At 42.0% G+C, this 27,781-nt stretch overlaps 1 protein-coding gene across 20 annotated transcripts in view; it reads left to right on the top strand.

The window, feature by feature from the left end:
* Nucleotides 1–27,781, top strand: part of Ppp6r3 (protein phosphatase 6 regulatory subunit 3) — a 116,079-nt gene that overhangs the window by 44,411 nt on the left and 43,887 nt on the right. For 18 of the 20 annotated variants that reach the window (XM_060383384.1, XM_060383381.1, XM_021634319.2 and 15 more), the window contains 8 exons: nucleotides 1,716–1,948; nucleotides 5,494–5,680; nucleotides 8,474–8,611; nucleotides 11,241–11,306; nucleotides 13,907–14,019; nucleotides 17,001–17,114; nucleotides 24,735–24,864; nucleotides 27,414–27,566. In XM_060383384.1, coding sequence (XP_060239367.1) covers nucleotides 1,722–1,948; nucleotides 5,494–5,680; nucleotides 8,474–8,611; nucleotides 11,241–11,306; nucleotides 13,907–14,019; nucleotides 17,001–17,114; nucleotides 24,735–24,864; nucleotides 27,414–27,566 — 1,128 coding nt within the window. In that variant the 5' untranslated portion in view covers nucleotides 1,716–1,721. Of the gene's footprint in view, nucleotides 1–1,715; nucleotides 1,949–5,493; nucleotides 5,681–8,473; nucleotides 8,612–11,240; nucleotides 11,307–13,906; nucleotides 14,020–17,000; nucleotides 17,115–24,734; nucleotides 24,865–27,413; nucleotides 27,567–27,781 lie in introns of those variants that run through there. The other 2 variants (XM_060383385.1, XM_060383382.1) reach the window with 1 other exon arrangement.

The following is a 27,781-nucleotide window of genomic DNA, read 5'->3' as shown; positions in this document are numbered from 1 at the left end:
CAGAGCCGGCATGAGGCAAATAGTCTGCTGCTGTGGACCATCTGAATCAGTCCCACATCCCACACCTGGGACCACAACAAAAGCATGTTTATATCCACAACAAATGAGTGCTTTTTTGGCTCTTTGACATGGAGAATAAGCATTTCATGATTGTGGTCACGGAGACCAAGTTGAGGAAAGCCTATACACGAAGTATTGTTGAAGGTTGACTATCTCTACTTTCTCTCTACAGGGTTTCTCTGTGTAGCCTTGGCTGTCCTGGAATTTGTAGACCAGGCTGTCCTTTAACTCACAGAGATCCACCTGCCTCTGCCTCCCCAAGTGCTGGTGTTACAGGTGTGTGCCATCACACCTGACTGTTTATCTAATTTTTAAATAATTAAGTTCTAAAGTTGAGTTCTTTTCTTGAATTTATGACCTCAGACTTGTAGCTGTTAAGAAATTTATCTGCAGCTTTGCAGTGGGTCTTCACTCCCTCAATAATTAGGAAAGTTCTGGTTAGGCCTCATTAATTGTCATTTGTTGCTGAAGGTGTCGTTTCTGTGAAGATGTTTTCTTCATCCTTCAAAAAAGTTGCTTTCTGCCTTTTTCTTCCCCTTCCCTCTTCCCCCTTCTCGGTTTTTTTGTTTGTTTGTTTTGTTTTGTTTCTTGGGACAGTTTTGCTGCTTTAGCCAAGGCTGGAGTTGAACATGCAGTAATTTTCTTACCTCAGCCTGCCGAGTGCTAGAATTTGGGCTATGATTTTTTTTTTTTTTTTTTTTTTGCTAAAAAGAAGTTTTTAAATTAATGGGCAGTATGCTTATTGAGGTCAGAAGACAGCATGGAAAAAGCTTGTTCTTTCCACCCTGGAGTCTTGGAGATCAAACTCAGGTCTTTAGCCTTATCAGCAAGCACCTTCATCTGCTCAGCCACCTTGCCATCCCTCAGCATTTTTGTTTGTTTGGTTTGATTTTTGAGGCATAACCCTCTCTCTGTAATCCTGGTGATCACTATGTGGACCAGGTGGGACTTACATACACAGAAATCCTCTTGCCTCTACCTCCGGAATGATGGGATCAAGTTGCAGGCCATCATGTCCAGCCAGCATTAAATTCTTCTTAAAAGTATGAATGAATTACTTATTTTCCTTTTTTTTTTTTTTTTTTTTTTTTTTTTTCTGAGAGCTTCTTGCTATGTGGCTTCAGGCTGGCAGAGAACTTGTGATCCTCCTGCTTCATTCTGGCAATTTCTAGAATTATGGGTATGTGCCAGCCTGGCATGTATGAATTGCTTTTGCAGGTTAAAATCATTCCAAGCTTTTGTATTCAGTATTTTCAACATTTTAGCCAATTAAAAATATTTTCTGGGATGGAAAGATAGCTTATAGGTTATAAGCACTTGCACCTAATTTCAATTCCCAGTACCCACCACCCTCTTCTGGCTTCCACAACTGTTTCATGCACATATAAAATAAAAATAAGTAAATTTTTAAAAAAAGACTGTAAAAAGTCTAAAAAGAAAGCTGATAAATAAATTCTTTAATTTTTTTTCTTCTCAGAAAAAAAAATCCTTCCAGTTTTACTAAATCATTTTGTAGGTTCGATGTGAAACTGCTTTAATTTTGTGTTAGTGCTAAGTTAGCATTGTAGACTAAAACTGAACTGAAATTTGGTTTGTGGAAAATTAGTAAGTAAAGCTGAAGTTAATTTATGAACGAATCTCTGCGTTTTGTTTAGAACAGCATGTTTTGGAAATTTGATCTTCACTCATCATCCCACATAGACACGCTTCTAGAGAGAGAAGATGTAACCCTGAAGGAGCTGATGGATGAGGAGGACGTCTTACAAGAGTGTAAAGCACAGAATCGCAAGCTCATAGAGTTTCTGTTAAAAGCAGAATGTCTCGACGACTTAGTCTCATTCATTATAGAAGAGCCACCTCAAGACATGGATGAAAAGATCCGATACAAGTAAGAAAGCGGCATCTTTGCCTTAGGGTGGGATAGAAATTTCTTCTTGTTGTCTTAAGAATTCCCTAGAGCCACTGTAGCCTTTGGCAGTTCTTTAAAAGGTCAAGAGCTACATGCTTTGACCTTTAGGGGCACACAGTCCGTTCTAGAGCCAACTCTAGTGAATCACAGGCATCTAACGTGTTCTGAATTTTTTTTAAAGATTTATTCACTTATTGTGTATACAGTGTTCTATCTGCATGTACATCTGCATGCCAGAAGAGGCCCCCAAATCTCATTATAGGTGATTGTGAGCCATCATGTGGTTGCTGGGGATTGAATTCAGGACCTTTGGAAGAGCAGCTAGTGCTCCTAACCTCTTAGCCATCTCTCCAGGCCAAGTGTTCTGAATCTTAGCTAGAAGTACAACATCCTTCATAAGTGACAAGCAAACTTCTCATACTAGTAGGACATTTAAGTAAGTGTCTTCCTTACTTTCCAGGAAACTAGAAATCTGTGTCTGGCCAAGATTGCCTAGATGTCAGTCAGAGCTTGGGTTGTAAAAACTTTGTTCACATAGGAAGATCAACCCTCCATTGCCTGAGCTTTAGGCGGGGGTCGTGTGGTCTTGAATATAGCAACGGCGCTCTATTCAAGCAGTGAATGACATAGGGAATAAAGTAGATAGAGTGGGTTTACCTACTCATGGCTTGTTTAATTGAATCTGCTTACAGACACCAAATGAGTCCTTTATTCAGTGGCTCACAGTAAATGAGTCCTTTATTGCTGCCTTGTGTAACACTATTTTTTATATGCCTCTGGGAACACTGAGCACTTCATGGTCATTTTAATACTGGGTTGCACTTATTTCTTCATATCCAACATTGTTGAAGTCAGCATCCCTCAAACTGTAGGCACTGAATGACTGGAGTAGAGAGGGACGGTCAGCTAAGAAGTTGGTTGCAGTTGGCATAGAAAGGTCTCAGTAGCCTTTTTGGGGAACAAGGGTTAGAATCTCAACATATGAAATGAAGTTGGAACTGAAGAGGCCTCCTTGGTGTGAGGGTGAGAGTGAAGGTTTGGAAAGGAAGGACTATTGGAGTTTTACAAAACCTGGGTAAATGAAGATTGAGGATACATGTCAAGGGAAAGGTTAGGCATTGGCTTCAGCCTTGTCAAGTTTGAGGTGCCTGGTTGGCATAGAGTAGAGACAGGGAATCACAGCAGATGAATGCCATATGATGGCATAGGTTGCCATATGATGTCAGGAAGTTAGCTGAGGTCACCTATGGAGCTGATGGAAGGCTGAATCAGGATCACACACAGGGACTCAGAAGTACACACAGTGTAACCAAGAAGGATAGGGGCTGCCAACCAGAGAGGCACTAAAGATAGGCTTCAAGGAGGAAAGAGCTCATGATCAGAGACTGCTGCTATGAGAATATGGCAATTTCAGCCCCATTGATTTGAGTCCTGAGCGCCTGGCTGAAATGTAACTGAAGAAGAGTGAAAGAAAGACAAGCCAAGAGATCTCCTTCAAGTTATTTTTTTTCAGCAGGAGAGGCTAGAGAGCACATGGTAGCCAAAGGCAGATATTGAGTCAAGAGAGGTGTAGGTGTTTTGTTTTCCTAAATAAAAGAAATGGTGGTCTGTGTGTACACTGTGAGGAATGATGCAGTAAAGAGGGAGCCATGTTAGCCAAAGGAGTAGGGCTGTCTAGTAATGCCCTGTAGGAGATTTCAACAAAGTTTCTGCAGTTTATCCTAGAACGGTGGTTTTCAGCCTGTGAGTCAGGACCCTTTTGGGGGTGCAAATGGCCCTTTCAAGTCTCCTATGACTGTTGGAATACACAGATTTTTACATCAGGATTCATAACAGTAGCAAAGTTACCTTTATGAAGTAGCAACAAAAATAATTTTATGGTTGGGCTCACTACAACATGAAGAACTCTATTAAAGAGTCCTGTTATTAGGAGGGTTGAGACCCACTGTCTTAGAAAATAGGAAGTAATGCACGTTGCTGTCACTCATTAAACAGCTTTTTGATGCCAGCCATGTAAACTCTGGGAATGGGACAGTGTACCCTGGAAAGTGAATGGGGTAGGAAGTGATCCTAGTATGAATTCCATGGCTGCAGATGTAACCACTGTGTGCTCCTGTCAGTGGTCACAGTAGAAAAGTCTGCTTGTGACATTGATGAATGCCCGTTTACAGTGTGGGGGAGACTAATGGAGCAGAACCTTCCAGAAGACAGCTGTTGGGTAGTGCAGTCTCTTGCCTACATACCTGCAGTTCTCCTTTCTCCTCTGTCTTTCTCCTGCATCGGTTCTTTTGGAGATGGCCTTTTGCTCTTCATTCAGTTTCACCCCACTGTGATTGTTTTGTCTTCCCCTCGACCTGGCCAGCCTTTGAGCTTACATTCCTGTGACTAGCTGGGATTGTTGCTCACGACTGGTTGATGGAAGACTATGTTAGAGCAGATAAGGGAACTGTGGTCAGATGCATTGCCTGATGAGTCTCTCCTGTGACCATTGGAACAGGACAAGAGGTAGCTGGCAGTTAAGAGAGCCTGGGGAACATACGTCTACTGCCTATTTTCAGAGTGAGTGGTCTGGCAGTCAGAGACAGACATGGTTGAGGTTACAGGGTTGTTTTTTTTGTTTTGTTTTAAAGCTGTGAGGAGTTATATCCAGACCAGATGCCGGAGATCATGGTGAAGAATGATAGCGAGCTGGTTTCTTGACTGTCCCTAGCCTCACAATACCCTGGAAGGCTCTTGTGGAAAGCATAGATTTCAGTAGCACTCTTCTCTCATTCCCCAGTACCTCAGACCGGTGTCCTGTTTGCACCTTCAGTATATAGTGATAGGTGTTTCTTTAGATGGGATGGAGACTGAACATTTGATAGCTTATCAGAACTTTGTCGTGCCACTTGTAACCCAAGTAAACTAAGCAGTGGCCTGCCCACGTATCTGCAGCAGGCTCAAGTCATCACCACAGCTGTGTGTAGTACAGTCTCCTGGAATAAGCCTCCCCTAACCTCTCTCTAAGAGCTTGCTGCTTCTCTGTCCACATGGACTGTCAGGACACTGTGCCCTCACTGAGAAATTCTACTGTTAAAATGGGACATCTTTGTCTCTTGAATCCTATTTGGGTTGTGTTGAAACTGAAACATTCTTTTTCTTGGTGTTTTTGTTGTTGTTTTGTTTTTGAGACAGGGTTTCTCAAGCCCTGGCTGTCCTGGACTCTTGTAGACCAGGCTGGCCTCGAATTCACAGATATCCACCTGCCTCTGTCTCCTAAGTGCTGCGATTATAGGCGTGCACCATCACACCTGACCCAGAAATTTATTCTTACTAAAACTTGGTAAACTAAAACTTGGCAACTTTTTATACAGTGTAGAAAATTTGTTTTAACTTAAAGGTTGGATGTTATGGATTAAAGGTGCTTTTAATTCCTTATAGATGGTTTTGATGATTTACAAGATTTTAGGAGAGCTTCCTGATGTGTGCTGTGCTTGATATAGTAGATGATGATTAGATGATAATTTAATGTCTTGTTCTTCTAGGTATCCAAATATATCTTGTGAGTTGCTCACATCTGATGTCTCCCAGATGAATGATAGACTAGGGGAAGATGAATCCTTGCTAATGAGATTGTATAGCTTCCTCCTAAACGAGGCCCCCCTGAACCCACTACTCGCCAGTTTCTTCAGCAAGGTGCTAAGCATTCTTATCAGCAGAAAACCAGAACAGGTAAATACTGTTTTCAAAGGTAAGTGAATAGCTGGGCTGTACCTCTCCAGTGTGAACTTTGCTGTGGTAGTCTGAGTTTGCCTGAGGTCCAGTTTCTACAAAAGAAGGTGTTTTAAGTTTTCAGCAGTCTAAGCAGTCTTAGTTTATACATGAAGGTGTATTTCTCATTGAGCACATTTCAGTGTTCTTACAGATACCTCTCCTTGACCCTTCTGTTTCCCTATCCTAATTCAGATAGATGTATGTGGAAATGCCATTTCTCAAGGAGTGGCTCACCAAGTGTGACCTTTGGACCAGTGACAACAGCATCACCTAAGAACTTTTTTTTTTTTAAGCATTGCATGTGCTTGATTCCTACCCTTGCTATGCAGAATTAGATGACTCTTGACATTGAGGGCTTTAAGCATATCTTTCAGTTCATACCGATGCTTGCTGGAATTAGAGAAGTATTGCTCTAGTTTATGTTGTGAAAAGGCTAAGAGCTCGCTTCTGAGAGACAGCTGAAGTAGCAGATGCTGAGTGTACACTGACAGATTATGAGCTGCAGCAAGCAGAGGCGAGCATGGTCAAGCTAGTCAGACTGTGGCATGGTGGGCAACAGCCTCCAGTTACTTTGTCTTGCTCTCCGCTTACATGAAAAGACTGAAACTATTTTGGGCTCATCATGTTCTGTGCTCTGTTAAGGTTGGTTCCATGTTTTATTTTAGAAGGATGGTGTTCTTTTTGTTCAAATAAGGTTGTTCTTTCTTTTTGCATATTATGCTTTTTTAAAAATTTTTTTTATTTTTTTAATTTATTTTACATCCCAAGGTGTCCTCTCCTGACTCTCCTCCCAGTCTCCTCCTTTCCTGTTTCTTTCTCCCCAGAAAAGGAGAGCCCTCCCACCGCCACCCTGCATCAGCCTTCCCCAAGGTCCTTACCTGAATAGGGCGACTTTCCCAAACGTGTTTGAGGAAGATCCTTTGCCTTGGGTCACAACCCCAAGTCATGGTTTCAGTACCATTCTTCCATTCTGCCCTCCACATAGAAATCAAAGTATCACTGGCAGTTGTAGGAGAATGCAAACCTTCGTAAACTCTGGCACAGTTAGTTCAGAGATGGCTACTTCCATTATTAAGGCATGCTTCATTCTAGTTCTATCCTCACATCTACTGTTGGGACCCTGGCTAACAAGGGATGGCTTTTGATGTATATAAGATAAAACTTGAAGGTTTGTAAAAGACTTGCTGAGCCTCTGTGGATTGACACGCGGGCTCAGAGTCAGTTCTGTTACCTGTCTGGCAGTGATGGTGTGTGTCATTTGAACCCTGAGTGAAGAGTTCTGCCACTGGGTTGCTCCTTGTTTCATCAGCTAGGATTCCTTGGATGGTAATGAGGGTATAACACCATTGCTTTTGTAGCTGTCTTTTAAGAATTGTGTTCCCTGTTGCTTGATAGTGTTGGTTAGGACTTAGGGACTGCAGGTGATGACAAAAGTCCAGATTCACATGGCTTAACCAGAAAGACATTATTTAGCTTCTAGAACAGAGTGTCCAGCTCTTGGCAGTGTTGAGTGGTTTAGCCTTCAACAATGAAATCCATAGTGCAGGCCTTATGGTCTTTGATGTCCTGTTCATAGCACCAGCTAAGGCTTGTGCCCATAGGCTCCAGGACCAGTGTTTCTGCCATGGAATTTTGTGTAGTTAGGCCATGTGTGTCTTTTTCCTCTCTCATCCTTCCTTTCAAAGACTTGGCTGTGAGTGGCATGGAGATGTGAATCTATTTGGCATCATTGTCTAGACAAACAATGCAGTGAATCATTTTGAAGTTATTTGTGGTTGTAGTTTTAGCTGTTCTAGGTGTTAAGCTTCTTTGTGAAGGGTAGTGGAAGGTCTGTGACTCCTGTAGTATGCGGATCTTAGTTTAAATTCCAAGACAGCCAGCCACCTTTTAGTTTTAGGACATTCAGGCATATCCAAACTGAGGATTTCTCATCTAGAGCAATGAATCTTCACCTTCCAGGACATGTGGTAGGCTTTTAATAGATGCCGTGGGCCCACAAGTACAGATAAGAAGACATAGGAAACTGTGCAAGACAGAGCATCATTTTCATTTCCTGTCATCACAGCTGCCTCTTCCCAACCTCCTCTTGTTAGTCACACATACAACAGTGCAGCCTAACTCACCTGTGGACCAGGCAAGTTAGCTACTTAGAAACAGCGATCTTTGCCTTAAATCTTCTTTATTAGAATATTTTGAATATTCTGAATTTTAATTTTAAGTCTTAATAGGATTGCTTTATAAAGTAGTATATCTTAAATTTTTTATTTTTATGTGTGTGGGTGTTTTACCTACATCATATGTGCATCATATGTATGCCTGGTGCCCGCAGAGGCATTGAAGCCCATGGAAACTGGCGTCACAAGTGGTTGTGAGCCACCATGTGGCTGCTGGGAATTGAACCTGGTCTTGTGAAAACTGATGAGCCATCTCCACTTCCGAAAGTATATTCTTTAGCTGTTTGTAGGGTTGTGGGAGGAGGAGGGGAGGGTTAATACCTGTTCTTGGAGAATAAACAATGAAAATAAGCAAAAGGCAAAAGTTCTATTGGCTTTGTTTGCTGATTTGAGGGATGACTTTCATTTAAGGGTTTTGGATATTGTAACTGTTAGCTAGACTGCCCATTTGGCATCTACTTATTAAATTTAGTACCTGCCTGTTCTTAAGCTAACTGGCAGGATTTGAGGAATGTTGGTTACTCTAGATTGTATGTCTCACGTTATGAATCTTTCAGTTTGATTTGTTTTCCTCTAGATTGTGGATTTCTTGAAAAAGAAGCGTGATTTTGTGGACCTTATTATAAAGCACATAGGAACCTCTGCTATCATGGATTTGTTGCTCAGGCTCTTGACATGTATTGAGCCTCCACAGCCCAGGCAAGATGTTCTGAATGTGAGTAGAGCTCTGAGCTGCTGGGGATGCGGTTATGGGCTCCTGTGTGCTGGGGGAATCCGACATGAAGAGGAGGCCTGGGGATAAGGCAGGGAGGATGTTGTCCCAACACAGAAAAGAGTCGGGTTTTTATTTTATTTTATTGAGACTGGTCTCGCTATGAAACCCTGGCTGTCCTGAACTCACTATATAGACCAGGCTGGTCTCAAACTTAGAGCTCTGCCTCTCTGCCTCCTAAATGCTGGAATTAAAGGTGTGTGTGTACATACTCAGCTGAGATTCAGATTTTATAGGATGAGGGTTCAGATCTCTACGTCTACCAAATGCTGTGTTATTTGCCCTTTGCTGGTTGTGTAGTTATGTAGACAGTGAGAGTGCTGAGGATTTACCCGAAAGCTGGGACTAGAAGCTTTCTAAGAATGTGGCAAACCTTCCTCCCATTGGAGTGTCAAACAAGAAGAAAGAGGGTACATGGAAAGGGCCATTTTTAAGTTCAGACAGGTAATACTTTTAGGATATGTGCATTTTGAGTAAATAGATGTCTTAGGTGAAACTGGACTTAAAGGTTTAAATAATCTGAAAATAAGGTTTTGCCTTGGTCCTTGCCTGTGTTCCTCTCCCGTTGCCTTCTGGAACCATTTCTTAACCAGTTCCAGTCTCATGTGGTTGCTCTTGCCTATAATACCAGCACTCTCTAGGTTGAGGCAGGAGGATTTTAAGTTCTAGCTAGCTTGCGCCACATGATGACATCCTGTCTCAAAAGAAAGACAGTCTGTTCTAGTTTTAAAGACTGAAGGGATCAAGAAAGACTAGTAAGTCTTTGAAAAGAAAGTTTGCCTGGGGTTGTCCACTGGGGGCAGGCACATACTGCTAAGATGGCCAGGCATGCTTTCTTTATTTGATAGGTCTGGGCTAGATCTGGCAAAGTGTCTGAAGTAGCCAACTGAGTGTTTGCAAGCTGGTACCCTGGGACTTAGAGGGCAAGGCTTCAGATAGAGGCACCTTGTTCCTTTTGTGCTTTGGTTGTCTCTAAAGATCTGGCTCTTTTTTCAAAGGGGGTCAAAATTCTAGGAAAGACTGTTAGAACAAGGAGGATGATGGTCACTTTATATATGGTTTAGTACAGAATGAAGTTCATCAGTGTGGTTAGCTATAATGGGTCTATTCCTCTGTTCAACTTCTAGTTGAATTTTTAGGACCCGTTTCCAAAGAGGTATGCTTTTGGGTTAGTGGGAAATTCCTTAAAGTCTTTAAGGTCACAGGTACTTAGGAATAGCTCTGGATAGAAGTTCATAACTGGTTAGTCACATTCACCAAATGTCCTGGCCTTGTCATGGTCAGGGACAGATCCTTTAAGACATTGCCCCCCAGTGTGGCCAGGTGATATTGTAGGAAGTTTCATCCTATGCCCGCAAATTTCTGGGAGATTTGTGAAATTAGATCTTAGGTTTATGAAAATCTTAACTGTATTAAATTTTATTTGTAAAATAGATTTCAAAATGACTCAGTGAGTAAAGGCATCTGCTGCCAACCCTGATATTTTACATTCTATTTCCAGAACCCACAGGATGTCCTCTGTCCTCCACACATATGCTGTGGCACACACATTCACACACAAAACAATTAATGTAATAAAGCCCATTAGTATTTGTTTGCATTGTTACCCTTTAATATGTTCCCTGTAAGGAGCCAGACACAGCATCAGATTTTTGTCTCTGCCTTTATCAAACTGTATTTGGTTTCTTGTTTTCAACCCCATTCTCTTCAACCTTTCAAGATTAAGTGGCCTTTCTCAGTGCTGAACTGCCTTATATTTTATAGCATTTTGGTACCTTAGGGAACTAATATTGGAGCTAATATTAAGCCTCCTGATTTGTCCTTTATTATTTTTCCACTGACTCTGATCCCTTCTGTATTTTCATTCACTGCATCTCATGTAGCGGTTACAAAGAGATTATTATGGTCTCAAGCTCAACCTTTGAGACAGGCAGGCAGCCATCCTTCTGCTTCTAGGATGCCTCAACCTGAACCTAGTATTTCCTTCAGAGGACTTGATTTAGATACCCAAATCAAGTCCTTTTCTTTTTTGATTTTTCAAGACAGGGTTTCTCTGTGTATCCCTGCCTGTCCTGGACTTAGTCTGTAGACCAGGCTGGCCCCAAACTCAGAGATCCCGCCTTTGCCTCCCAAATACTGGGATCAGAGGCGTGCACCACCACCTCCCAACTTAAAGCCGCCCCCCCCATCTTGGATTCTCTTAACCCAGAAGCTTGGTACTAAGTGTTGTTTTTCACTAATCTGAAGTTCAGAGCTGACATTCTCTTGGAGATGGTTTGTACTTGCTCAAGGCTCCCAGTAGTGGCCTGTAAGCAGGCACCACCATTGAGTGTAGTCTGAGTGTGTGGCTGTTGGGACTTAGGGAAGTTAATGATGATTGTGGTCACTCTTAATATGATATATTCACTGCATTTTCCTTGGGGGACTTTTTAATTTTCTGTAGTGTTCAAAGTCCAGAGAAACCTGTAAATTCTACTTAAAGTGTGATGGCTATTTCCAGTATGTTAATCTTCACTGGGGCTTGAGCAGGAGCCACTCGTTGCTATGATCACTTCTACAATGTGTTTTGCAGTGGCTAAATGAGGAGAGAATTATCCAGAGGCTTGTGGAAATAGTTCATCCATCGCAGGAAGAAGATGTAAGTTCTCTTACACAACTTTTTTCTTTCATGTAAAAACTGTTCACTGGCCACAGAACATAACATATGTATATGTGAAGGAGATCAGAGGGCATGTGTAGAACAGGGATAACCTGCTGTTCTTGAGTTGTGAGGAGCAGGAGAGCACCATCTTTCCAGAGCCAGGATCAAGCTAAATCTGCTTTGTGAGAAATTTCCATCTGCACTTACATTTTTTATTTCATACCTGGTTTTAGCTTAGATGATGGGGCCACATCTGTATTTTGAGAGGTCTAGCAAGCATCACAATAAGGTCTGGGTCACCACTGAACCTAACAGTGACTTCTTGTCTTGGTCCTGACCTTGGGCCTCAAACTGGTTCAGCCTGGGTGTGGTGGCTAGTGACAGTGTATCCTGCTTATCTGTTCACCTCTTATCTGTTCACCTGCTTATCTCTTCCCCTAGTGCTGGAGATCAGACACAGATGTGGCAGTGGTTCTGAAGCTTAAGTTGACTGTTAGACATTAAACCCTGACCTCAGGGGTCAGGGTGTATATCGATGAGGTCTGTAGCACCACGTCTCAAGAATCATGTCAAGCTATGTGAGATTATCTACAGAGTCAAGCATTATCTACAGGCATGACAGCTCTGTATGGTTTAACCTCATATCCATGTAGGAGTTGGCTTTAGGGTAATCCAGAGTGTGGGTAAAGCCTTAGGTCTACCTCTCATGCTTCTAGATTGCTGGTTAGATTGGCGAGTGAGCAGTATGGATGAGCAGGACAGAGGAAGACAAGTTTTTAGGTAGAGGATAGTTATTCAAGGGTGGATTTTCTTTGGAGGTTCATTTACCCACTTCTTTTAAGTAATCTCAAAAAAATGTATGTGTCTTTAGCAAGTGGCTAAGATCACTTATTGCTCTTGCAGAAGACCTGGCCTCAATTTCCAGCACCTACCTGGAAGCTTCTAACTGTTCCTAACTTAATTTTAAGGGATCTCATCCCCTCTTCTGGTTTCTATAAGCAGCATGCACATACATGATGTATTCATACATACATATACATAAAGTAAAAATTAATCTTAAAACATTTTTTATGCCTAGAGCTTATCTAAGATATATTCTTCGCTTCTCCATCATCCTATCTTGGGATTGTGGAGTACATGGTTCCTTGTGGTAGCTGCTGTTGTTGCCAGAGTTGATATTCATGCATTCCAGGGCTTGTATGTGGTAGGTGCTAAGAGAGAACTCTGGTGCAAGAACCCTTGTGATTATTGGGTACCAGTAGTTCAAGGAGCTTATGTTAGTTAGTGCAGGTTGTGGAGAGCGATGACATAGGCAGAGTTGGCCCCTTTGTAGGGCTTGGTTTCCATAAATAGGCTTGTTCCTCACTGTGTTCTTGGGCAGAACATGGTTTTTTACAGGACTTTCCACTTGTCTATTATAGTCCATCAGAAACTATAAAGGGAGAAGCTCAGTTTTATAAATTTTCAATTTCTGCATATTTGCCTGCATGTTTCATTTCTCTGGGAAGACAGCCCCGGTACTGCTCATTTGTTAAGTCCGTGTTTAGTTTTGTAAGAAACCATTCTTAGTGCCCTCTGGTTTTCTCTTCCACTATGCTTCACCTGGCATTTTATTTTAAAACGTGATAATAATAATAATATGGTTTTAGATTTCTTTCTTATGTGTGTGGATGTTTTACCTGCATGTATGTATGTGCACTACATGCATGTCTGGTTCCCACAGAAGCCTGAAGAGGGTATCCAGTGCCCTAGATAACTGATGGTTGTGAGCTGCCATGTGGGTACTGGAGATCAGACCAGGGTCCTCTGGGAAAGCAACCAGTGCTCTTAACTGTTGAGCAATCTCTCCAGCCTACAGCATGGTTTTTAAGAAAGACAAAGCATGACTACCACTGTGACTCCTGCCAATAATCCCAGCAAATGGAATATTAAAACAGGAGAGTTGCACAAGTTGGAGGCTAGTCTACAGTACATCTTGAGACCTTATCTCAAAAACAGCATGTCCTGCACACATACAGAGAGAGAGGTTAATAATCATTTTTAAAAGTATTAGCTTACTGTTTCTGTATTAGGTTACTGGTTCTAGTCTGTGAGTGTGGATTCCTAGTATGTATTATCTCCAGAATGTGGTGTTCTGAAATGTTAAGAGTTTCACACAGGACATGAATGTTGAGGCTAGAGCTTCCCAGAAAGGTAGATGGACACTTTGCCTTCTGTTTTCCATAGAGCTGTATTAATTTTTGTTTGTTTGATTTCATTTTTGAGCTAGCATGTATATCTGTCTGTGCTAGTAAAGGTAGTGGTAAGAGATTGTCCCCCCCTTTTCCACAAGTATTTAGTCAGAGTCCTCTGTCCATGTCAGGCCTTCTCTCACATGCCTTTACCTGTGGTGATCTACACTGTGCACTTACGGAAGAGAAGCTCATCAGCCTGCCTGTCAGATGCTTCTGTCTTTTTCTTCGGAGCTTCACTTGCTCATTGAAGCTTATAGACAGTTTTAACTTGTGTTACCTCTCAAACAATTTCTCCCTTCACTTTTTACTATAAAGTTAACTTCTAACAAGTTCTATAGCTAAAATTGTACCTTTTTCCTTTAGCGACATTCAAATGCTTCACAATCACTTTGTGAAATTGTTCGCCTGAGCAGAGACCAGATGTTACAAGTTCAGAACAGTACAGAACCAGATCCCCTGCTTGCCACTCTAGAAAAGTATGTTTACCACTTGGTTCTTACTTTCCTCATTGATGCTGTTTGATGTGTTACCTTGTGTGTGACTGGTAAGTGAAGTGCTCCTTTGTGGGCATTGTGTCGTGAAAATTCTATGCAAAGCAGGAAAGCCTGCTGTTCTTCACCCATTGTTTGTGACCCAGTCCAGACTGAGGAACAAGAAGAGGAACCAGTGGCATGTATAAGTGGACCTTCAACTTCTCAGACCCTGCAAAGCTGAGTTTTACAGAGCTATCCTGACGTGAAATCATGATGACATGTTGGGCTTTTGGTTTTTGTTTGTTTGTTTTGTTTTTAATAGTCTTCTTTATATATATATTTGACCCATTTAAGTCATCAGTTTCTTGTGAAGATCTTCTACTGCCACTGTGTCTTTGCAGCTGACTCAGGCTGCTTGAGCAGTTGTCTTGTTTAAGCTTATATAGAGGGGAAGGTACCTTGGGGGCCGTCTGCTGTTTTGGTTTCTGGGATTCTTACTGTTTCAGAAAGAACATTATTAACATGCTATGTCATTGACTTGTGTCTATACTGTTAAAATGGTGTATGGAAAAGCAGGCCCCCCCATGGAAGAAGTAACTGGAAAGAGCTCACAGGTAGCACGAGATGTGATGGTGTTCTCCTTCACTCTTGGCTTGTCTCTCATGGCATTATGTGTCCCTTCGTAGTCTTCAATGCTAAGAGGCTTTCTGCATCTTTTGCCAAAGTGTAAGTCAGTGGAGGGCTACACCAGAGACAAAGCAGCTTGCTGTCACTATCTTGTGAGAAAGCTGATTTTTTTGTATTCCCAGAATTGTTGCCAAAGGAGAGAAAAGCACGTGCATGGAGCCCATCCCTGTAGTTCTTGCTGTTACGTCTTATACTATATTTGTATTCCTTTCAAACTTACAAGGTCTTCCACATCCAGATACTTCTAATTTTAGTGCTCATTAGACTGAGCTGTGTAAAATTGTCATTTGAGTAGGTTAAAAATTCTGAGTTTTTGGCTGTGTGTGGTGGTGCATGCCCTTTAACCCAGCACTCGAGAGGCATAAGCCCGCCAATCTCTGAATTCCAGGACATCTAGGGCTATATAATGAAGCCCTGTCTTAAATAAACAAACAAACCAAAAAACTTTTTATGTTTTGTTTTGAGTATCAGCAATTTCATATGGTTTACAAAGCTGCTGTCCAATAGAAACACAACAAAAGCAACATATAATTTTAATGTTTAAAATATGGAGCCCTGAAATCTAGCATTTATAGTTATAATATTTCAAAGTCAGTGAGCTATATTTTAACTGTTGGTGGTGGCCACATGTAGTAAGTGGTTGGCACAGAGTCAGCTTACTGCTGAACTGGTCAGCAGTGAGCTCTGAACTGTGCAGGGCCACTAGAGGCCATGTACATGCTGACTGACCCATAGGTTTGGTACCACTGTACATGTATGTCACAAGTGAAAGGCATGGGTTTGCATGGGCTGAAGTTGAAGAGTGTTAGAAGTGTCACTTAGAAAGAAATCTTATGTTGATGGACATGGAGTTCAGGAAGAAGTTTGGGCCTAAATTAAATGCATTCTATCTGGTATCTTTGGAAAAATGTGAAATTGAAAATTTCTTTAAAGTAGTTCTCTTTGGGCTGGGCTGTGTATCTTAACTATGGATAGTAATGAACTCAAGAGTTTTTATTGTTTTTGAGTCAGTTAGTTTTTAGATGTGAGTCTTTCTGTGGCCACCCATATGAAAAATAAAACTCAAAGCGAGCATGAGCCATTGTCTCAGAGAGCAGGTGTGTAATAACCTAATGGCTTCATACACTGAGTTTTATTGATGCGTGGCTACTATCACTTCTCTGTTTGAAAGTGCGAATGACTATGTCAGAAAGCACCTCCCAATCTAGAGGCGAAAAGGCATCCCCTTATTCCTGTGTGGCAGGATCCATGCTGTGGTTTTTGCCACATCCTAGTGGTCTGTTCTGGGAGGTAGTGATGTTTGGATAAGGCTGTGGGTGTGGCTCCAATATTGTGTTGTTAAATCATAAGTTTTTGTTGGTTATTACATTGTTTTGTCCATCAGAATGCTCCTGATGTGACAGAATTCCAAATTCTGTCATGAGATGGTTGTGGCCTGTTTGCCATTGCCTTGGAGTAGAAGAGCATGATAGGGGTGAGCGTCAGTGCTGCTCAGCTGGGGGCCACCGTGAAGAACACAGTTGCCAGAATGCAGCTCCAAACCTCTAGTCCAATGGTTCTCAGCCTGTGGGTCAAAACCCCTTTTGTGGGGTCCAGTGAGCCTTTCACAGGGGCCACATATCAGCTATTCATAGCCCTGTGAAAATCACAGTTAGGAAGTAGCAATGAAAATGATTTTATGCTTGGGGTGGGGGGCTCACCACAACATGAGGAACTGTGTTACAGGGTTAGGGTTAGGAAGTTGAGAGCTCTCAACTTGGGGTTAGGGTTAGGGTTAGGGTGACAACCTAGTCTATCCTTAGGCTGCTGTGACTGTGTGACTCCTCACAGGTATATCACACACTTTTACTAATGTTCCTACTGACTTATCACTTGAGAATTATAGAGTAAAAGTCAGTGGTTAATGCTCTCTCTGACCTGTTTTGGATCTTTGATAATTGTGGGAAAACACGAGTAGGTTCTAACTTGTCATGTATTTTCCTTTTGTGAAAGTGGCAAGTTCTAAGTCTATACTGTTCATCACTGCCAGCCATCACCACTGCTACCACCCCTCTCTGAGGAGGTGATCACACCTAGCTTTGCTTCTCAGCAAGGTTGACAAAGGCAAAACCTTCTCCTGTTAAAGGGGGATAAACTTCATACATAAGGAGCATTGCTGTAGTGGTGACATTAAAAATAGAAAGCAAATATGCCCATGTGTGAATGAATGCACATAGGGATTGTGTTAGGTTTTTTTTTTAGTTGTTACTGTTAAATGACATTGCAGTCAGTGCTTGATTGTTGATTTCTTTCTCCAGGCAAGAAATTATAGAGCAGCTTCTATCAAATATTTTTCACAAGGAGAAGAATGAATCGGCCATAGTCAGTGCAATCCAGATTTTGCTGACTTTACTTGAGACTCGACGACCAACGTAAGCTTTCCTTTTATCTCACCAAACTCCCACCCCCATCTTGTTTTACTTTCAGATGTCTTAAAAGCTAAGAGTTAAATTCTTGCCAGGTGAGCTACAGTAGGATGCCACTGAAGAGCAGGTGCTGCTGAGCCTTCCTGCTGTAGAGACACTAGTTTCATTTATGTGAGTACCACCTACTTAGAGACTTGGTTGAACAGAATGGTTTGATCAACAGGTTATTGGCAGCACTTTGTGTTTGCTGTTGTTAGTGTGCCATTGACATGGATGCAAGGTGATCAAATCCCAAACATGGACAGTGGCCTAGACAGCTGTCTGGTTGTGTGCTTATGAAGGTAGAGGGTGGATGTCCCAGTTTCAGGTGCTGGTGGAGCACCTCATTCCTTTCCTCACTAACTTTGTTGTTTTATGGGGCTCACTGGAGGGTATTGCACTCTAGATGAGCAAGCAGCCTGTGGCCCTTAGGAAATTTTTCTGTTTCACAGTCATGAATATGGTATGTTTTTCAATAAGCCAGTGGATTTTGTATGTTGTCTTTTACATTTTGTATCCAGTGTCAATGTTGTAGGAATATGCACAGATTGCATTTGTTTTGCCCGTCCGTCGTTACTGGACCCACCCAGTGAAGCAAGTGACATGGAGGAAAGGGTGGTGTCAGCCAGCCTAGACTTCTGTTTTTTTCCCAGTGATGAAATGTAGGTTTCTGGGGTGATAGTGAAGGCAGCCTCACCAGTCCCACTTCACAAATGCCTAGCCCTTGCCACTGGCTTGCTTAGTCTCAGTGATGATGGAAGGCAATTGGCAGCAGTGTTTTCAGTCTATTGTAATTTGGAGAATCTGTAATTTGCCTTTTTCCTTCTTCCCCAGAAATTCATATTTTAAATCACATAAGCATCAGGGTAAGATATTAATTAGTTGTGCCTAGCTGTCTCATAGCTCATGCATCAGGCCCCTCTGTGGCTTAATGTCATACTGAGTGTTGCTATGAGGCTTATACAATGGCTGACTTGAGAAAAAAAGAAACCCAAGAAATAGTACACTATTTTAGCAGATATAAGGGGGAAAACACGCAGTGTCATTTTAAAGGAGTAATCCTTGACGGCCGTTAAAGGAGATGCCACAACGCTTTCTGTGATGGAGTTTTTGTTTTTGAAACTTGAACAAGGTTGAACTTTTAAAGTACACTTAGATCTTGGATTGTCACCTTCTCTGCTAACAGTCCGAGTCCCAGGGAAAGGGCTACTCTCAGAATCATCTGGCTAAGAAGAAAGTGTTAACTTGTGAAGAGCATCAGCTTGCCAGGTAGTTCATTGTAAAGGCAGAGTCTGAGATGCAAGGCTTTTAGGGTATGAGGGAAGAGGAAGAACTGCCCTGCCTGGTACTGTCCTGTCACCAAGTGTAGAGAACAAGTGAAGACCCACAGTGGGAAACTTCCTGCTGTGTTACAGTCAAGAAAGGTGGTGGTTCCAGAGTTCACATGCCAAAAACTGAAATAGGTTCCACCTGGAGGTGGGTAGGCACCTGACCTGTGTATCTTACTTGAATCCTCCCCATGTTTCCTCATGTTGATGACACAGTAGTTCACTTACAGTTTTGATTTTAAAAGATTGTGTGTGTACATGTGCAGGCAGCACATACGTGCGTGTAGGTTCTTATGAAGGCCAGAAGAGGATGTTAGATCCCTTGGAGCTAGCATGCGTGTGTGTATTAGTTCACCTGACATGGGTAATGTAATCTGAACTCTTATCCTTGAGTAGAACACTAAGCATACCTAACTGTTCAGCCAAGTCTTCAGCCCTGATTGTGGTGTTTGTTTGTTTGTTTGTTTGTTTGTTTTTATATGTATGGGTATGTTTGTTTGTTTTGGTGTTTTGAGATAGGGTCTATCTGTGTAGCCTTGGCTGTCCTGGTCTAATAGTCATCCATCTGCCTCTGCCTCCCTGTGATGGGATGAAAGGTGTGAGCCACCACACCCTGCCCTGTATGGGTGTTTCACCTGCATTGATGTCTGTGTGCTACATGCATGCTGTGCCTGAGGAGGCCAGAAGAAAGCCTGGAACTGTAATTGCAGATGTTTGTGAGCTGTCATTCAGGGAACTGGGAATCTGACCCAAGTACTCTGAAAGGGCACACTGGTGCTTTTAACTGATGAGCCATCTCTCCAGCCCCTTTTTCTCTTTTCTCTGATGATATGCATTTGCGCATGTATGTGTGTGTGTGTATCTCTGCTCATGAGTGCGTGCCGGCGTGCTTTCTGATGCAGTGCCCACAGAAGCCAGACTAGGGTGTTGGATTGCATAGAGCTTGGGTTACAGGAAGCTATGAGCTGTCCACCGTGGGTGCTTGGAACAGTACATACTATTAACTGCTAAGCCTTCCTCTAGCCCTGAGTCAGGTTTTTATATCTTAGAATAGCAGCAGGTTATATAATTTCCAAAGCACCTAAGAGGGTAAGGAGAGGCAGAAACCCTGAGCACTACAGAAAACAGACATTGGTGGTTTGTACATACCTGTAAGCCTTTCAGTAGAGAAGAGCCAAGGCAGGCAAGGCAGGAGAGACAGCCCCACTGTGGTCGCAGGCCTCAACAATGGAGCACTGTGAGGGGAAAACCACTGTCTATTCATCACTATCTATTCCTTCTTTGTCCTGTCCCCTAAAAATTTTAAGCCTCTCATGTAAAAGAAACTCCTCCTTCAACTCAAGGATGCAATGGAGAACGCTGTAATGAGAGAAAATGACCAGAAGAAAAAGTTCTGTCCAGTGGGAAAGACAGGAACACTTGAGATCACTGGGCTTTGTTTTGTTTTTCCCCCCCACGGTGGGGCAGGGGAAGGATCACTAAGGAAGTCCTCCTCTGAAGGCCTAGGGGATAGGGTTGCTAAGGCTAAGGCATTTCTTTCCTCCCTGTCCCTCTCTCTGGTTTCCAGAATGCTGCTAGAAGGAAGGGAAGGCCAGTGTGTGGAAGGAGATTCTTCCAAAGCCAAAGAGGAGCAGGCTTACAAGGAAAACCTAAGCCATGGCTGTGGCATATGTAGAGGAGAATTTGGCCCAAGCCTTAACCGTACAGTAACTAGAGACTGGAAATCTGAAAACCAGCTTAACAGTAACAGAACCTAAGCCTTGCCTCACCCAGTTGCTGACCAGATTGAGTCCACTCAACACTGAAGACTTTGAAAAAAGACTCACCTCTACTCCATAATACCACACAGATTCTGGCTACCCACTTTTCTTAGGTTTCTATTGTTGCAGCAAAACAAAACCAAGAAGCAAGCTGGGGAGGAACATAAACATAGGTTTATTGAGTGTATACTTCCACATTGATGGTCAAGGAAGTCAAACAAAGCTGGAACCTGGAGACAGGAGCGGTTGAAGAGGCTATGAAGGAGGGCTACTAATGGTTTGTTTCCCATGGCTTGTTCAGACTGCTTTTTTTTTTTTTTTTTAAGGACCCAGGATTCCCAGCCCAGGGATGGCCCCTGCCTCTCCTCCATCACTAATTTAAAAAATGCCTTACAGACAGATCTTATGGACCCATTTTCTTAATTCCCTCCTTTCAAATAACTCTAGTTTGTATGTCAAGTTGGCCTAAAACTAGCCAGCACAGGGGAGGTGTGATTTGAGTTTCTACTGTCACCCTCCTTCCTGTGTGTGCGCTTGCGTGTGCGTGTGTGTTTGAGTGAGAGAGAGAGAGAGAAAGAGAGAGATGTTAGGTGTGACATGCATATGTGGAGGTTAGGGGACAACTGTAGGAGTCACGTCTCTCTTACCACTGAGCTATCTCTGCGGCTCATGAGACCTTTTTAAAATTAAGTCTATGAAGAAGAGAAATAATAAAACAAAAGAGTAAAAAAGTAAAAATCAGTGGAGTCGAGAAGAGAAAAAAATTATAGAAAACCAAATGAAACCAAAAGCTGATTCTTTGAAATGATCAATAAACTGGATAAACCTTTAGGTAGATTGTGGAAATGAAAGTAGAAAAGATACAGGTTAGAAAAGAAGAGGAAAAAAAGAAGCCAGTACTGTGTGTGTGTGTGTGTGTGTGTGTGTGTTAAAAGAATATAGGAATGCCGCACAGAACTCACTAAACATACTAAAGAGTTGAAGGAAGGAAGAAATTTAACTTCCTAAAGGGAAAACCTTACAAAGGATTACTTTAAGAAATAGACAGCTGTTTCATAGCCACTGAAGAAACCCGTCCCCTCTGTGAAGAGCAGTTCTTGCCTGTAGAGTTAGGTGCAGTAGATGAATCCTAAGTAAAGACTTCTTGGTGTATGAAGGAACACTCTGCTGACCCCTGTTAAAAAGCCAGCATTATCTTGAAACTAACCCAAGTAGATGAGAATAAACTGTTACATATAATGAGGACACAAGAGCTAGATGAAAACTCCTTAAGAAAAGAGTGGCAGACCAGATACATCCATTAGATCTAGAATTGGCTCAGTGAGTGCCCTTTTACTCAGTGCTATAGTGGACAGAGACAGGAGGCTCGCTTGGGCTTCTTGCTGTTTTCCAATATAGCCCCAGGTTCAGTGAGACACCTTGTTTCAAGGTATGTAAGGAGTGATAGAGCAGGACACCAGAAATCCTCTATTCTCCATACACATGCTTGTACACACCTCTGAAGCAAAATATGTAGCAACCAAAACAGTATACTAAAAGCATAATATGGCTACAAGTCTCATTTGTCTCTCAAATATGCACAGACAGAACTTTTATCATTTCATTAAATTCTTTCATATTATATCAGCAAATCTTTTCTAAGGATTATAGCCATTATAAAAAGGCAGAAGAGGAAAATGACATCTAGATAGGAAAGGATAATACAAAGTTGCCTGGCCATAGATTCCATGATTATCTTTGAGAAAATCTTAAACAATATGCCAGGTACTGGGCATACCAGCCACAGCTATGTAGAGAGACCCTGGTTTTGTTTTGTTTTGTTTTGTTTTGTTTTGTTTTTAATACAAAAAGAAACCTCTTATAACTAACAATCAAGTGTAGCAAGATTCCAGGATACAACGTCAAATTCTAATTGCATTTACATGTACTCAGTGAGCAGTTGGGACTTGAAATTAAAATATACCCTTTATAGACAAGCAGTTAAGCTTACTGACCTAACTCAATGTAAACACTTCAGTATTGTCAGTGTTCCCCAAGCTGACTTGTGGATGTAGGGCATACCACTCCACATCTAGACAAAAGTACTTAGAAATCAGACTAACTCCAAATGTGGAAACCCCAAAGCAAAGACAGTAGCCAAAACAGTCACTTCAAAGAAACGGAATTGAACAGCTTATACTGTGATTTCAGCACTTACTACAAAGCCACAGTCAATAGACAGCGGAAATAGAGAGGGTGCCCAGATCTTTGGAGCAGAAGTGCCTGCACACACACGGTTCTGATAGGGATGAGGGTGTTGTGCAGTGTGGAAAGGTAAAGTGTCAATTAGTGCTTGTGGGGCAGTGTATTTTACCTCAGTATACCAAAAAGTTAGGAGTCAAAACTTACTCAATATATCATAGATCTCGACATTAATCAATTGTAGAAGTTCCCGAAGAAAACCTTCGATTCAGGTGCCTTTCTTAGATATGTCACCAAATCATAGTCATTGTGTTCTTCGTTGAATTCTGTTGCTGTAACAAATACCATGACCAAAAACTTGGGGAGGAGAGGATATATTTCATTTTACTGGTTGTAGTCTTGTCAGTGAGAAGCCAAGGCAGGAGATCAGCCTGGAACTTGAGGCAGAAACCACAGGGATATGCTGCTTACTGAGTTGCCTCCAGAATGATGGTCAGCCAACTGCTAAAGCCTAGGCCCATCAACCTAGAGATGTTGCTTCCCTAATGGGGTTGGCTTATTGCAGTTAAACAATCAAGAAAATGCGGAGAAGCATGCCTATAAGCTAATCTGATAGAGGCAGTTCTTCAGGTTGGTTCTTCTTCCCTGATGATAACTGTGATTAGCCACAACAAATCCAGTCCTTTTCAACTTGGACCTTTTCTTTGTCCCTCAAGTGCTCATGTCACAATATAAAAACACAGTCCAATTTTTAGAAACTCCTGAAAAACCCAAAATAAGTTAACTTAAAAGAAAGAGCCAGGGTATAGTCATAAGCAGATCACAGCAGAACTCAGATCCAGCAGTGTAAAAAGCTCAATGTCCAATTTCTGGGATTCACTTATAGCTATCCCCACTTTTCCTGCTCTGCTATCTGTAGCACACACAGCTTGTCTGAAAGGCTCCAGAGACCAATAACTGCCCCTTTTCCTTGGCAGGTGGCCCATAGTCCTGGTGTTTCCAGTATCCGCTGGTTGCTGCTGCAGATAGACTGTATCTTCACCAGTGACCTCTTCTCACTTCCCTTCATGGTCTCTGACCCTTTACACTGTAAAAGCCCTACTAGCTATTCTCCATGACCTATTCATGTCTTCAAAACCAGTACAATATGGGAGACTTTTTTTTTAGGGTGATTTTTGCTGTGTTGAAACACCATGACCAAAAGAAACTTGGGGGAGAAAAAAAAGTTAATTTGGCTCATATATCCTGAATCATAGTCCATTTGAGGGATGCCAAGGTAGAAACTCAGACTTAGCCGGAACCTGGAGGCAGGCACTGATGCTGAAGCCATGGAAGAGTGCTGCTTACTGGCTTGCTTCTCATGGCTTGCTGAGCTTTTCTTATAGTAACCAGTACCACCACAATGAGCTGGGTCCTCCCCCAATAATCACTAATCCAGATTGGATTACAGGTTTGTGCCGTTATGCTGGTTTCAGTTGGGCTGAGAATTGAACCCAGAGCTTTCTCCATGCTGGACAAGCACTGTCCTTACCAAGTCATACTTAGTCCACTACTGCAGAAAGTCTTGTGTTTGTTTTCTGTGTCTGGGAAAAAGAAGTACTATGTAGGGCTGGAGAGATGGCTCAGAGGTTAAGAACACTCACTGTTCTTCCAAAGGTCCTGAGTTCAATTCCCAGCAACCTCATGCTGGCTCATTAACCATCTATAGTACTTTTAGTTTGAACTTCATACTCCCATTGTCTTACTGATCTAGGTCTTCCCCCCCCCCTTCTTTAGAACTACTGTCCCCTTGTAGTCAGCTGAAATTGGGACCCTCTTACCTCTAGTCCTTTTTTTGTGTTTTGTTTTTGTTTTTAAAGGAATGAGTTGTAATGATTGAAGACTGGATATTATATAGAATAAATCAAACCCTTTAGATGGAAATCAAATCAATGTTGTTTACCCAAAAATATGCCAAGGAATAAGTAGGGCCCTCCTTATTGTTAGAATTCTCAGATGGCAGGAAATTTGATGTCCTGTTACTTGGGTCAGGGCTGATCTGTAGAGATGTGCTCTCAGTATGATAGTGACAGGAGTTGGAGAGTTCAGAAGAATCTGGAGATGTGACATAATATCTCACCTGATACCATAACCCCTTTATGTTCTCAGGGCATGGTGGCCAATCCCATGAGTCCTATTGCTCTGTTTCTTGTCTGCCTCTTTGACATTATTGTAATATAGTCACAGATTGATGAAGTGTGTGCCTGCAGGGTTGACATGGAGAACTTGAATGAGTTTTTCTGATATTACAATAGTTGCCTTGATATTTTTTTTTCCAGATTTGAAGGCCATATAGAGATCTGCCCACCAGGCATGAATCACTCTGCTTGTTCAGTTAATAAGAGTGTTCTAGAAGCCATCCGAGGAAGACTTGGATCTTTCCATGAACTCCTTCTTGAGCCACCCAAGGTAGGGTTTCGGTCTTAAGTGTTACTGGAAGGCAGCAGTTTGGTTTTGGCAGTCATTAGAGAGTCTGAGAACCTTGGACATAAGAGGATGACCATAATTAGTATTATATACTATGTGTTTAAAATGTGCATGTGTGCACGCCTCAGCTGGCTGTATCCTTCCATTCAACTATGGATTCTAGAGATAGAACTCTGGAGGGAAGTGCTTTGCCCATGGAGCCACTTCGTCAGCTACATGATATGTTTAAAGGTACATTACCAATTTTCTCTGCCTCAGAGATATTTTGTTATTGCTTGGTTGGTTTTGTTTTAGGGTTGGAGTCTGGTCCAACTGGTTAGGCTGGTCTTGAACTTGACTTTCCTCCTGCCTGAGCCTTATGAGTAGTGAGATTACAAGCATTTACCACTGTGCCTCCCGTGAGGCTTTTATCCATATACCTTGTCTAAATTAGTGAGAAAAAATTAAAAATATCTACTTAGTAAACTCAGATTTTTGTTTTGTAAATTCTTGAGTACCTATATATAAGTAAAATAAACATTTTTCTATTTAGCCTTTGAAGTAAACATTTCTTTTTAGCCTTTGAAGTAAAGTTAACCTTTCATGATCTGATTTTTGAAGTTGCGTTTTCAAATGAGCTTAGAGACAGTGGACAGATGCTATTTTAACTGAGATACAGTCTACTGAAATCTTAGTGTACATCTTGGAAAGGAGCTGGCACAGGGTGTTGCTTTTCCATGGAAACAGCTGCATGTACAACTGAACGCAGTGGGACCTTAGGAGACCTGTCTGGGAGGCAGCTCTAATGCTGGGTCTTCCGTGGCCCTTTTCATTTACCCTGTACATTTGGATCCGATGTCATCCATAGTGTATCTCTTTACATTGGTATGACTTGTTAAGAATTTAGTATGTGAGTTTGTCACTTTTATATGAGGAGTTGTTACTTAGTCACTGTTCTTTTGTTGTGAAAAGACACCATGACCAAGGCAGCTCTTATAAAAGAAAGCTTTTAATTTGGGTCTTGCTTACAGTTTCACAGGCTTAATCTATTATCATCATGAGGGGAGGGCCAGCTTGGTGCTAGAGCAGTCGCTTATAGCTACATCCTGATCAGCAGGCCGAGAGGGAGGGATGGCCCTGGCATGGTCTTTTGTGAAACCTCCAAGCTCACCCTGCATTGGCATACTTCCTCCAACAAGGCCACACCTAACCCACCACCTTCTTGGTGACCAGGCATTCAAATATATGAACCTATTGGGACCATTTGTATTCAGACTATCAGAGTATTTTCTCTTTAACGTCTTGGAAGAGGGGCAGCAGAATACCTTAAGTCAGTACCCCCAGAGTCTGGTTAACTTCCAAATTGTTCAGATACCCAGTGCTGTCTTGAGTGCCTAGCACTTCCCTCTGTGTTCAGGGTCCTGCTGGGCCCATTCTATCCAGGGCCCTGCATCTTCATTCAACTCATTCACCATAAGAAACTTTTTTTAGTGTTTAGTGCCAAAGAGCCAGTGCCATTTTTCTTGGCAGTCCTAGAAACAAGAATATGAAAAAAGACATAGGAGAAGAGGAGAGAGCATCACTAATGAAAAATGGAGGCAAGAAGAGGATAGGAGAGGCTGTGTACGATGAGGGCCCAGTCTGTGTCTTATGTGGTTCATCCAGCTCTTTCTAGGTACACGAAGAAGCACCTGACTCATGACTAAGCACCCCCTTCATAACTAAGTCTCTTGTTGAGACTTCTCTTTTACTCTAGAAATAAGTGACCCACCTGGCTTCACTCCATGATAAAGTATATAGGTAGATTGAGTGTTTAAAGAAGCATGATTAATTGATTCATGAACTTACTTGCTGTGCTAAGGATTGAATGTAGTCTTAACACATGCTGAGCAAGTAATCACCCCAGCACCATGAAGCTTTTTAGAAAGTCTCAGGAGTTTCATCTAGTGAAAACGTAAGGCTTAGGCCAGAAGAGGAGAGTGAGCAAGTGTGAGAGTTTGGTTTAGGCAGTCATTGGAGAGTCTGAGAACCTTGGAAATAAGAGACTGATGACTAATGAGCCTTACATACTATGTTTGGGGGTTTGTTTGGTTTTTGTTTGTTCGTTTGTTTGTTTGTTTAAAATGTGGGGGGGATACGGGCAATTTGTGGAAGCTTATTATCTCTTTCCATTGTACTCTGTGGGTTCTGGAGATAAGTGAATGGGAGGGAGTCATGTGGGTACATCTTCAGGGAGGGCAGCTTAGTGGTTCATTTTAGTTTGTTACTCTTTCCCGTCAGAATGTCTTACATGCTCTAGTATTTGCTTCTGTCTTGTGATTGCAGATGATTAAAACTCTCTTTGTAGACAAGAACAGAGCACATCCATCCCAAGTAAACACTCATCTTTTTACCATATGTAGTTTCTGGCTTCTTGTAAAGTTTCCAGCTCCAAGTTTAGATTTCTCTGCAGTGTAAATTGTATGGTATTAGCTGACTTTCTGCTGTGTCAGCACATGGGCTTTTTATTTAGTCATTTAACTTAATTGGAAAGCTTTTTTTTTTTTCCACAGAAAAGTGTGATGAAGACTACATGGGGTATACTGGACCCTCCAGTGGGGAACACTCGATTGAATGTGATTAGGTTGATATCCAGCCTGCTCCAAACCAATACCAGCAGTATAAATGGAGACCTGATGGAACTGAACAGCATTGGTGTCATATTGGTAAGATTCTGCCTCACAGACATTTGAAGTCGCCCTTGGTAGTTCTGAGATTATAGCTTAGTCGTATAAATTGACAGGGGTGTGGTATGAACTCGCTGTCCAGTACCGCCATCCTGTCTGGAGTGGGGACAGATCTCTAACAGTACTGTCACCCTGAGCACTAAAAAACTGCTTTGAACTCAGTCTAACTTGTCCCAGGCTGCTGTGGTGTGAGT

This window comes from Meriones unguiculatus, chromosome 1, assembly GCF_030254825.1.
Source record: "Meriones unguiculatus strain TT.TT164.6M chromosome 1, Bangor_MerUng_6.1, whole genome shotgun sequence".
In the NCBI taxonomy this organism is placed as follows: Eukaryota; Metazoa; Chordata; class Mammalia; order Rodentia; family Muridae; genus Meriones; species Meriones unguiculatus.
Note: the sequence above shows the minus strand (reverse complement) of the source record. Positions and strands in the feature narration are given on the sequence as shown.